The following is a 12,605-nucleotide window of genomic DNA, read 5'->3' on the forward strand; positions in this document are numbered from 1 at the left end:
TCACGGGTCACCGAGGCCTCCTCATGGAGCTCCTGGTCCTCCCCAGTCTCTGGGTCCTGCCAGCAGAACTCTCCAGAACCCATGCCCATGCGGTCCCTGGCTTGCCTGCCTCTCTCCCCTTGCCTGGAACCCTGGGGTCCCATCTTCAGTGTGTCCCCAAGGGCCCCACCCTCTCTCCCTCCCCAGTCCTGTCATTCTCCACCCCCGCGGGTGGATGCAGGCTGCCCCCTCCGGCCCGGACAGCGCTCCACGCCGTGGCCTCACTGTACCCAAGCCCCGCTCGGCAGCTCTGCTCGGAGGCCCCACCCCGTCTCTCGCTTCCCTCACCCATTCTCCCCCCGTCCGTGCTCGGTCTTGTTGGCACCTGTTTCTGGTTAGTCTCTGTTCTGGACATTTCCGAGGAACGGAATCCTATACTACATGGTCTTTTGTGCCTGGCATCTTTCACTGAGCGTAATGTGTTCAAGGTTCATCCGCCTTGTGCCTTACGTTAGTGCTTCACTCCTTTTTAGGGCCACATGACACCCCCTGTATAGATATACTACATTTTGTTGAACTGTCCTTCAGTTGATGGACGTTTAGATTGTTTGCACCTTCAGGCTGTTGTGAGTGCTGCCGCTACAAATGTTTGTGAGTTTTATGTCGACATGTGTTTTCATTGCTCTCAGTGGCTGCCACCATTTTACGCTCCCAGTAGCACGGCGTGGGGGTTCTGATTTCCCCGCATCTTTGCCAACACTCGTTATTATTTGACTTTTTGATTTTAGCCATCTTAGTGGGTGTGAAGGGACTGTGATTTGCATTTCTCTGGTGACTAATGATACTGAGCCTCTTTTCATGGGCTTATGGGCTATTTGTAGGTCCCCCTTAGACCAACGTTGGCTGACAGCGACTTCTGCCACCGGGCACTGTGCTTCAGGCTTCCCATCTGTAAAATGAGAGAGCTGTCAACAGACAGACACCCGGCTGGAGGCTCCAAGCATGCGGATGCCTCTCCCGTACGTCTCCCCGTCTCCTGCAGGCAGGCTGTGATGGCTCTCACTAATCTGCAGCCGGGAACGCATTCTCACAGCGAAGTTTATTCAGAAAAGCCATTTACGGAATGAACAGTACGTCAAACAGTGTGAGCAGGGAGGGAGGTTCCTGGCTTTTCAGCACACGGCTGATGCTCTGGGTTGAATTACGTTTCCCCAGATGACATGTCAAGTCCTAATCCCCGCTCTCTGTGAACGTGGCCTTATTTGGAAATAGGGTCTTTGCAGATCTAATTCCTTAATGTGATGTCATACGGGATTAGGGTGAGCACTAATCCAATGACGGTGTCCTTAGAAGATGAAGGGGATGTGGACACAGATGCACACAAAGAAATCCATTGTATTTATGTTGCAGCCAGCAGTAAACACCGAGGAATACCAGCAGCCATCATAAGAAGGGCATGAGCATCATCCAGAGCCTTCCTAGGGAGCAGGGCCCTGCTGATAACGTTGATTCCAAGCCTCTAGACTCCAGAACCATGAAATGATACATTTCCATTGTTTTAAGCCGGCCAGTTTGGGGAACCGTGTGACGGCAACAATGGGGGAACAACGCAGGTGACAGTGTTAATAATAAAGCCCTGGAGGCAATTCTTGTCCACGATGGCTGTGTGTTTGGCATTTCTGGCCACCAGCATTTATTTACAGAGACCAACTGTCCACCGAGTGATACTAAATGTGTAAGACCCTCTTTCAGGTCTCAGTTGAGTACGGCTGATGCACTCATACAAACAGTGGCCCCAGAGGGGACACCCGGGCTGAGGAATGACCAGGCTTGTTGGGAGATGCTGACTCTGGCTTATCAACCCCCCTCCCCGTCCCTCCCCTCCCCCGCCGCCATGACACCCAGGGCCTCAGCCGACCACGGAGTCCCTGTGGGGGAACCTCAAGGGACCCTCCCAGTCCAAGTCCATGATCTGTCTGGATCTCGAGGTCTGACAGTTGTGCTCACCTTCTCCTCCCATCCGTAGGGTTCCCAGAGAGCTCTGGATAAAGGCAAATGTGTTTTTTTCATCAAAAGCTGCTCACAGCCACCCCCGAGCTTACTACTAATTCCTTCTTAAGTCTGTCCCGGAGGGCCTACCTAGCGTAGGGCCAGCTGCTGGGCACAAGTAATAGGTTTTAATCAGCTGCATTAAGCTCTTCCATTTTAAGACATTTTAAAGTAGATGATGAGACTCAAGGTGTCAGGTGTCCGACAGTTCGACTTCGTGGCTGGGCAACAATTTGTGAAAATATCCATCACATAGGCACGCTCATGATTCTACTGAAACCATCTGGGAACCCCCGTAAAACGTACAAGAAAAATCTCTGAAATATAAGAAAATACATGCCCTGAGAAGAAATGCAAGAGTTTTATTACAAGCATTATTATTCTCGAGGTTCACAATTGATGAATTCATTCAGGAAAATATTTTGCATGTAATGATTTAGAGCCCAGGGAGACAAGTCAGGAGTAGCGAAAAGGTCATGAACAATGTACCTTGGGAAACAACGCGACACTCCGGGCTGCAAAACTAAAAAGTATCAGGGATGCGTCTGACTTTCTGAATTTCGTAGGGGAGGGTATGGTGGTCCGCACAGGCCTGACCTAGCTCCAGGAGGTAGCTGGGGGCGGCTGCTGGCTCGCTGTGCTCCAGGGCATGCTGCCTCCCACCCCCAGTCTGCATCTCTGCAAGCCAGTTCATACCAGCATCTCAGCATTTAAGAAATACCAGGTGTGATGACAGGGTGCCTTGAGGGTTAGACCCTGCCTCCCAGCAAATCAACGAGAAGGGAAACCAAACCTGGCCTCTAGAATGTGGAGCAGAGCTGCTTCTCCCTCGGGGAAGGGCGAGAGGCGGCTCTGATGAGGTCTGCGTCACTTTTACCGGCTGGCGGACGCAGGTTGGGTAAGGACATCCGCGAGGCTGGTGTGTGCAGCCGCTGACCCGCCGCAGACACGGCTGTTGGCGAGTGGGATGTCGGCGCCGTACGCGCTCCCAAAGCCTCTGTTCTGGAAGCTGCAATGGCTGAGTAGACCAGCCCGCTGGCTTTTCAGAAAAATAAAAGCACTCTATAGCCATGAGCCGGGGAGCAGTCTAGGGCAGCTCTGGGCAGGAAAAATGGGCTGAAAGTGTAGGACGACCGGACTCGCCCAGGTGAACACGGGCCCAGGCACACCTGCACTTGTTGGAGGGACAGGTTCTTCTAGCTCAATCGGAACACGGTGTTTCTACCTTTCTCTAGGAGACAACGGGCGGGTTTTCATCTGGTCTCTCCATGCATGCAATGCTGTTGCTTTAGTATTCCAGAACTAGCTTTATGTCTATTCCTCCATCGGTTGGTGGGCACTTCTAGAACCCCAAAGCAGCTCTAGAGGGGATTCTGAAACACGCAGCTTTGCCTGATTGCCCCGGTGGAGGCTGTCTGGATCAGGAGGCGGTGCCGGACTTGGGACGCACACTGTGATCTCCTGCTGGGGGCTCCCTTTGGGCAGACTGCCTAGATTCTAATTTTCCAGGAGGTGGCTCCTGAGATTAAAGAGCCATTTCAACGATGGGAGCTTCTCTTTGGCTTTTCCCGGGAGCACCTGGTGTCCCCTGTGTAGTGACCCCCATCTCATGGGGAGAGGAATTCAGGGACGCTGGTGTCACTTTCACCAAAACCCTTCCCTGCCTTCCTGAAACCTGTCCCATAATTCACGCCCCGTTCTCCCCTAGCTGTTAAGACGCAGTGTCCTGTTACTAAAAAGCATGAAGTGCGCGACTTCTCTCGCCTTCATCTGTCTCATCCTCCCAAATGTGCGCCCCTCTTGTTTTTAAGACCACAGGTGGGGCCTTGGATGATTGCGGACAGAGAAGTAAAGCTGAGCTCTGGAAACTTCCCTTGACTCAGGTCTGGGCAAGTTCGGCTTATGGCACTTGCAGGGAAACCATGACTCCCTGGACACAAGGTTGGGGGTCAGATCCTTTCTAGCTTCAGATATGGAAATTTAAGGCAAAGGCAGGGGCACTTGACTTTGTCTTAGATTTCCCAGTGGAGCAGTGTTTTTAAGAAAATGCCGGTTCTCTTTGCCAGGGAAATACGAAAGGTCGGGAAACTGAGGCACTGCTGGTGGAGGCGCTGGGTCCCCGCCGTTCACTTGCGAGGCTGCTGGATGTGCTGGGTTCTCGGGGAAGGATGCTTGTCCATGGAGGCGTGGGGCTTCTGGTGAGCCACCTGCGCGGCCGCCGGGGGGAAGTCTTTGTCGCCCTGTCAAGAGACAGAATGCACTGGCTCACCGACAGTGAACAGCGGGGCGACGTGCTAGCAAGGCCCCCAATGCCACGGCTACCGGCTTCCCTGCACGGTGGGTGATGGCATGGGGACCTACTGGCAGGCAGCGGCTGTCCTCTGGGACTCTGGGGGTCCTGAAGCTCTCTGGGGTGCGGAGGGGGGCCCTGAGGCCCAGGAACCATCCCAGGGGTGAGGATGCTCATGGTCTCTGCCCCCACGCCTTGAGCTCAGGTCATCGTGGGACTCCCTCAGAACTAAGCTGGTGTTGGGTGCCTTTCTTCTGCTAGAGCTGTTCTTGTGACCTTTTGAATTGGGGCAAGACAGAACCAAATCCAGTGTCTTCAATCCTGATTTGCTGCCACAGCTGAGTCAGGGCACTGGTTGGGAAGGAGACACACAGGGCGGGGCTGAGAGCCGGGAGGTGAAGCCAGATTCAACCTGCTGAGTCGCAAAGAAGGTACCCGGCTATTTGTCAGGCGGAACTGCCTTCTTGAGCCAACAGTGCAGGTGTGGAGGTGGCTGGGGCCCAGGCCACCGCGAGCAGGCTAGGGCCATGGCCAGCTTTGGCTGAGCCAACAGGACTTGGGTCAGCATTTAGTTTTCTCGCACGTAGTAGGTGCACCACCGGTCTGTCCCAGGGGCCCTGTTCTTCATTCACCATATGCTAAGGGCTCGAATGCACTCGAGCCACAGGGCAGTGGATGGTATTCCTGTGCCATCCCTCAAACGCGACTTTGCTGGTAGGTCGTTAAAAAAAAAAATGTTGGGGGGGGCACCTGGGTGGTATAGTCAGTTAAGTGTCCGAATCTTGGTTTTGGCTCAAGTTGAGATCTCAGGGTCCTGAGATCGAGCCCCGCCTCGGGCTCCACGCTCACACGGAGTCTGCTTGAGATTCTCTCTCCCTCTCCCGGCCCCTCCCGCTTGTGCTCGCTCTCTCTCTAAATAAATAAATCTTTAAAAAAAGAAAAAAAGTTGGGTCTCACCAGAAGAAGGGGCTCTTGAAAGGTAAAGGGTGCGACAAACACCTGTGATTCAGTCCAGTGGTTGGCAAGCATTTTCTGTAATGGGCCAGACAGTAAGTATTTCAGGCTTTGTGGGTCACACGCTTTGCCACTGTGGTGGGAAAGCGGCCACACACGCACGTGCATGAATGGTCATGGCTGTGTACCACTGAGACTTCATCCGTGGCCGCCGGGATAGGAATTTCACGTAATTTCCACGTGTCATAACATATACTTCTTATTTTGAGTTTTTCAACCATTTAAAGACGAAAAAGCATGCTCAGCTCACAGGTCACCCAGAAACTCCGGGCTCGGGGGTGGCCGGCCGAGCCCTGGTTGGGTCTAAAGACAAGCGGGGGCCTGAGGGGAGGAGAGGGGGTGTGCACCATACGGTCACCGTTCCACACAGGGCTCGCGACAGAAGTGCCCCATGGACACGACAGCCCAGGGGCCCGGGATCCCGACAGATGAGTGGGGTTTAACAAGGACAGGAGGAGTCCGACCCCATGCCAAGGGTTTGATGGAGTGGCTCTTACCCGGGCGATCACACCAGAGATGAACACGGTCGCCTTGGGCGGGCTGCAAGACAAGAAGGGAAAGGGCGATTTCAGGCAACAGAAGTGGAAGGAGGCAGGCAGAGTGAGCATGGAGGAAGCAGGTTTGGGGGAGTATAAGGGACAGTGACCCAGGAGTGACCTCCTCATCTGTATTATTTCATCTCCCCAGGACCATCTGTGGTCCATCTCCTGAGTTGAGTTCAGGCAGGAGCCAGAGACTAGCAAGCAGCAGGTGAGTTGTGTGTTTTCTTTGTGTTTTTTGTTTGGTGGTGGTGGTGGGGTAATCATTCTCAAACGGTGGCTGTGGGCGATCCCAGTAGTTTTTGTTTCATGAGATTATGGACATGGGTGCTTCCTAAAGCAGGGAAGAGGTGGGGTCATGCTGGGCTGAATGTGGAGACTCCCACCGAGGGATTCTCCTCCTGGGCTCTTGCCACGGCTTCTGGCATCTTCTAACGGGGGAGATCCCAGAGCCAGTGCAAAGCTCCTGGACCTCAGGAGACCAGGTATTAAAAACGTAGGGTCCTTGTGAAGCTATTGTTATTTCCTAACATCTGAAATTGTATTGAGCTCCCCCACCTGTCAACACTCCTGGGGAGGTGGGAGATAGGACAAAGTAACACAAGTCCATTGCTGAAAAGAAGACAAGTGTGAACATGTTAAAATCAGCTGTCATTCTACCACATGGAAATGGTCACAGTTAATACATGGCTCTCCGTCCAATCTTTCTATCTATGGATAGACAGACGCACTTGTTTTCATATTAAACTTCTTTTTTCTTACAGAAGAGCCATCCTGTTTTCTGCATTTAGGGTATGCTGAGCATCCTTCCATGTTAGCACACGCTGCCTGTGTTAGTACACACTCTCCTATGCATGTTTTGAAAAGGCGGCACATGTCATAGTTTAAGAACACTAGAACACCATTCCAGGGAGTACATAAATGCACAGTAGGGTGGCTCCCTGCCCAAAGGGAGCCCCAAAAAGGTGGCCGAGGAAGCTTGAGCCATTATATATATAAAACACACATGCTCCCTCTCCCTCCTGGTCTGTCTATATACATGTATGTATACATTCACTGTTGAAAAGCAGACAAGGAAAAAAAATGTTAAAATCGCTATATTACTGTGTGTAGAAAGTATACAAATGCATATTTGCACACAGAACTGGACTATAAGAAAATTGCAGCCCAATCAGCAGAGGATGCTCCTTGGAGAGGTAGCGTCTGGTTCTGGAGAAAGGAGGTGACAGGGTGTAGCAGAGCACCAGCCTGCGCTGGGTCCCTGTGTCCTGAACCTCTCGGGCCCTCAGCGCCCTTCCTGCCACCCCCTGGTGCACCCAGCCCCCACTGGACAGCAGCCCCTGCCCCCGACTCCTGGGAATCTGGTTATCAGGAGACTGTTGGCAGCATTCACTACCCGCTGTGTCCATGGAGGAAGGGTCTCCAGACCCTTGGAGCCCCATCATGGGTCCCACGCTTCCAGCCCATGGCCTCCTTCTCTTCTCCAGAAGTGACCCTTCAAAGTCTGGTTATTTCCATCCAAGTTGGGCCCTGGGCGTCTCCTACATTAACCAAGAGTGTGGGTTCCAGACCTTGCTTGAGAATGTCTTGGGAAATGTGTGTAAATGATCGTGATTAGAGGTCATTAATGACCCGGGTCGAGCCCCAGCGTCAGAGGGTGATGGCCACTCCACTGGAATCCAACTCCCAGAGCCTCCCCTCCAGTGCATGACCACTGGGCAGCCACGGAGACTCTGGGGACTAAAGGAGAAGACCCTAATATAAGAACCCTCCCTTCCAGCCCAGCTCATTCCCTTAGGGGTGTCCAGGGACAGTGGAGAACCTAAGGATTCACCCAAGGATAGTGCTGCAAAATGGTGCTCTCCTTGCTGACCCCGTCTTCCTGAGGCACTTACACTTTGACACGTGTTACTTAAGCTCTTGTGTTTAAACAGCTCGTTGGATTCTCCTCATAACGGAAAAGTGTGTCCGTGAAAAGCAAGCTGGGCTCAGCGTAAAGACGTACGCTCTGATAACCGCTGGCGTGATGGATGGGAGAGAGCTGGGTGCTGGTGGCTCTGTGAACCAGATGGTTTATGGCATGTGTGTTCTGTCCAAAGTGGCTCTTTAGGTTTGAGATGGGGGGTTTCTGAAACATTCTACTGGAATTCATGAACCACTTCCTGGTTAGGGCTGAGAAGAGGGAACAGACGACAAAGTTCCTGGAGCACATCCTGCAGATACATGCATGCGGTGCATACAGCCCACGGTCCCTTTGAAAAGGAATACGGAAATGGCAGAAATGGTAAACAGTACAAATGATAGAAGTAAATATTAAAATTTCATATTAATATAAATATAAAAATAAGTCAATACCAAATAATTAAGGATTAAAAGTCCCAATAAACTCTTATCAAATCTTTGTTTTTGGTGTTGTATTAAAAAGTACACAGTGCTTTATCAGTGCCTGCCCATATCACATGTTCATTGATGGGCATACAGCGGGACCTCTCACATGCAGTTCTAAGACAGTGGGCCCACTGGGGTATTGAGGGAGCTGGCTAGGGATGGGGGGCGCGGCCTAGGAAGCCACTGAGGCCACACCAACCCCATATCTGGGTCACGGCAGGCCCCATTCCGGCTGCCAGGTGTGGTGTTTGTGACTCATCCCTAGTTAAAGGGACACAAAGTCACCCTTTGCGCACAGCAGAGGGCTGATTCTGGGCCAAGAAGCAGGGGCAGTAAGCTGGTTTCAAGTCAGAGCAGACCTCTGGGACACAACCAAAACAATGCATATGCTGTCCACCTAAGCTGGGGGATGGATGCAGTGGTAAAGATCTCAAAGACTTGACGCCACATCCCTGTTCTCCAGGGTCTCTACCTGTTGTAGCTGGCAAGAAATACAGCACTGAAAGGAATAGGGAAAAAGCCCTGTAGATCCAACACGTTTTGGGGGAGGTTCTTGCTTTAAGATTGCACCTTCTAATTTTTAAAAAACATTCAAATCAAGTGGGATTTATTCCTGGGCTCTTCGGGTAGTTCAGTATTCACAAATCAATCAACATGATACACCGCCTTAATAAAAGAAAGGATAAGAACCATATGATCCTCTCAAGAGATGCAGAAAAAGCATTTGGCAAAGCACAGCATCATTTCTTGATAAAAACCCTCAACAAAGTAGGGAAAGAGGGAACATACCTCAACATCATAAAGGTCATATACGAAAGACCCACAGTGGATATCATCCTTAATGGGGAAAAACTGAGCCTTTCCCCTATAGTCAGGAACAAGACAGGGATGTCCACTCTCACCATTACTATTTAACATAGTACTGGAAGTCCTAGTCTCAGCAATCAGACAACAAAAAGAAATAAAAGGCATCCAAATTGGCAAGGAAGAAGTCAAACTTTCATTATTTGCAGATGACAGGATACTCTATGTAGAAAACCTGAAAGACTCGACCAAAAAATTGCTAGAACCAATATACGAATTCAGCAAGGTCGCAGGATTTAAAATCAATGTACAGACATCTGTTGCATTTCTATAAACCAATAACTAAGCAGCAGAAAGAGAAATCAAGGAATCAGTCCCACTTACAACTGTACAAAAAACCAAAAAGATACCTAGGAATAAACCTAAACAAAGAAGTAAAAGATCTGTACTCTGAAAACTATAAAACACTGATGGAAGAAATTTAAGAGGACACAAAGAAATGGGAAAACATTCCATGCTCATGGGTTGGAAGAACAAACACTGTTAAAATGTCCATACTACCTAAAGCAACCTACACATTTAACGCAATCCCTATTAAAATACCACCAGCATTTTTCACAGAGCTAGAACAAACGATCCTAAAATTTGTATGGAACCACAGAAGACCCCGAATAGCTAAAGCAATCCTGAAAAAGAAAAGCAAAGCTGGAGGCATCACGATTCCGGATTTTAAGCTCTATTACAAAGCTGTAGTCATCAAGAGAGTATGGTACTGGCACAAAAACAGACACATAGATTGATGAACAGAATAGAAAACCCAGAAACGGACCCACAACTATATGGTCAGCTAATATTCGACAAAGCAGGAAAGAATATCCAATGGAAAAAAGACAGTCTCTTCAACAAATGGTGTTGGGAAAACTGGACAGCAACATGCAGAAGAATGAAACCAGACCACTTCCTTACACCACACACAAAAATAAATTCAAAATAGATGAAGGACCTAAATGTGAGACAGGAAACCATCAAAATCATGGAGAAGAACACAGACAGCAACCTCTCTGACCTTGGCCACAGCAACTTCTTCCTAGACATGTAGCCAGGGGCAAGGGAAACAAAAGCAAAAATGAACTATGGGGATTTCATCAAGATAAAAAGTTTCTGCACAGCGAAGCAATCAACAAAATTAAAAGGCAGCCTATGGCATGGGAGAAGATATTTGCAAATGACATATCTGATAAAGGGTTAGTATCCAAAATCTATAAAGAACTTATCAAACTCAACACCCAAAACCCAAATAATCCAGTTAAGAAATGGGCAGAAGACATGAATAGCCATTTTCCCAAAGAAGACATCCAGATGGCTAACAGACACATGAAAAGATACTGAACATGACTCATCATCAGGGAAATGCAAATCAAAACCACAATGAAATACCTTCTCACACCTTTCAGAATGGCTAAAATTAACAACACAGGAAACAACAGATGTTGGCGAGGATGCAGAGAAAGGGGAACCCTCTTACACTGTTGGTGGGAATGCAAACTGGTACAGCTACTCTGGAGAACAGTATGGAGGTTCCACACAAAGTTAAAAATAGAGCTACCTATGATCCAGCAACTGCACTACTAGGTATTTACCCAAAGGATACAAAAATACAGACTGAAGGGGTACATGCACCGCAATGTTTATAGCAATATTATCAACAATAGACAAACTATTGTGTCCATCGACTGATGAACAGATAAAGATGTGGTAATATATACACAATGGAATACTACTCAGTCATAAAAAGGAATGAAATCTTGCCATTTGCAATGATGCGGAGGGAGCTATATTATGCTAAGCGAAATAAGTCAGAGAAAGACAAATACCATATGATTTCACTCATATGTGGAATTTGGGAAACAAAACAGATGAACATATAGGAAAGGGAAAAAAAAAGAGAGAGAAGGAAGCAAACCGTAAGAGACTCTTAATGCTAGGGAACACACTGAGGGTTGCTGGGGCGGGGGGGCGGGGGGGAGGACAGGCTAGATGGGGGATGGGCATTAAGGAAGGCACTTGATGTAATGAGCACTGGGTGTTACACAGAAGTGATGAATCACTAAATTCTACCTCTGAAACCCATGCTATATGTTAACTAGAATTTAAATAAAAATTTGGAGAAAAATGTTAAAAAAAAAATAGAAAAGATTCAAGGATTGGGTGGTACGCACCAGCTCTTACCTGGCCTGGAGAGAACTGGGCCTGTGTTACCTCCCGTCAGCTCCAGGTAAACAATGCTCCTAAAACTGGAGTGCATTCTCCCCTCCCTGCCAGGTTTGCTTTAAAACCCTAGCGAGCTCAGCAACCAATTAAAAAAATTATTTATCATTTTAGCCATTTTTATTTACTTTTTAAAGATTTTTATCTATTTTAGAGAGAGAGAGCGAGCATGAGAGGGAGGGGAAGAGGGAGAGGAAGAGAGAATCTCAAGCAGACTCTGCACTGAGCATGGAACCCAACGTGGGGCTCGATCTCATGACCCTGAGATCGGGACCTGAGCTGAAACTGAGAGTCGGCGGCCTAACTGCGCCCCCCAGGCGCCGCACCATTTTAGCCATTTTTACTTGTACAGTTGTACGGTGGTGCTCCTGGGTGGCCGTAAGTACACGCGCAGTGTTGTGCAGCCATCACCACCATCCATTTGCAGAGCCTTTTCAGAATCCTTAGGAGAGACTATTAGACAGCGATCCCAGCCCCTCCCCAGTCCCCTCCCCCAGCCCCTGGCAGCTAGTTTTCTACCTTCTGTCCTAAGAACTGAACTACTTGGCACCTCAGATGAGTGGAATCACACAGCATTTGTCCTTTTATGTCTTGTTTACTTCCTGTGGCATAAGGTTCACCTAGGTTGTAGCACACATCAGAATTTCCTTCTTTTTCGGGCTGAATTATACGCCATTACATGGGAGGGCCATATTCTGTTTATCCATTCACCGCTGATGGACACTTGGGGTGTTTGTACCTTTTGGCTGCTGATTAATGATGCGGTGAACACTGCTGTGATAGGACCTGTTTGAGTCCCTGCTTTCGTCTTTCGTGTATACACTCGCAAGTGGAACTCCTGGGTCCTATGGTGGGTAATTAAACATTCAACTTTGAGGGACCACCGAGCGGTTTTCCACGGAAGCTCCACCATTTGAGATTCCCATCAGCAAAGCACAGGGTTCCAATTTCTGCACATTGCCAGTACTTACTACTTTCTGGGTTTTTTTGGTAGTAGGCATCTTAACGTGTGAAACGTGGTATCTTGTTGTTGTTTAGACTTAGCAACTAATTTTAAGAATAAGCTTCCTTGGGGTGCCTGGGTGGCTCAGTGGGTTAGGCATCTGCTTTCGGTTCAGGTCATGATCCCAGGGTCCTGGGATGGAGCCTCACATCGGGCTCCCTGCTCAGTGGAAAGTCTGCTTCTCCCTCTCCCTCTGCCCCTCCCCACTGCTTGTGCACTCGCACACTCTCTCTCTCTCAAATAAATAAATAAAATCTTAAAAAAAAAAAAA

At 49.1% G+C, this 12,605-nt stretch overlaps 1 protein-coding gene across 1 annotated transcript in view; it reads right to left on the reverse strand.

The window, feature by feature from the left end:
• Nucleotides 1–1,909: 1,909 nt before the first annotated feature.
• The window catches only part of DAP (death associated protein), a 66,654-nt gene continuing 55,958 nt past the window's right edge, over nucleotides 1,910–12,605 (reverse strand). Inside the window, exons 3-4 of the mRNA XM_032415246.1 lie at nucleotides 5,830–5,872; nucleotides 1,910–4,268 (exon numbers count right to left, since the gene is read on the reverse strand). Coding sequence (XP_032271137.1) covers nucleotides 4,155–4,268; nucleotides 5,830–5,872 — 157 coding nt within the window. The 3' untranslated portion in view covers nucleotides 1,910–4,154. The remainder of the gene's footprint in view (nucleotides 4,269–5,829; nucleotides 5,873–12,605) is intronic.

Source organism: Phoca vitulina, unplaced genomic scaffold, assembly GCF_004348235.1.
Source record: "Phoca vitulina isolate PV1807 unplaced genomic scaffold, GSC_HSeal_1.0 scaffold17, whole genome shotgun sequence".
NCBI lineage: Eukaryota > Metazoa > Chordata > Mammalia > Carnivora > Phocidae > Phoca > Phoca vitulina.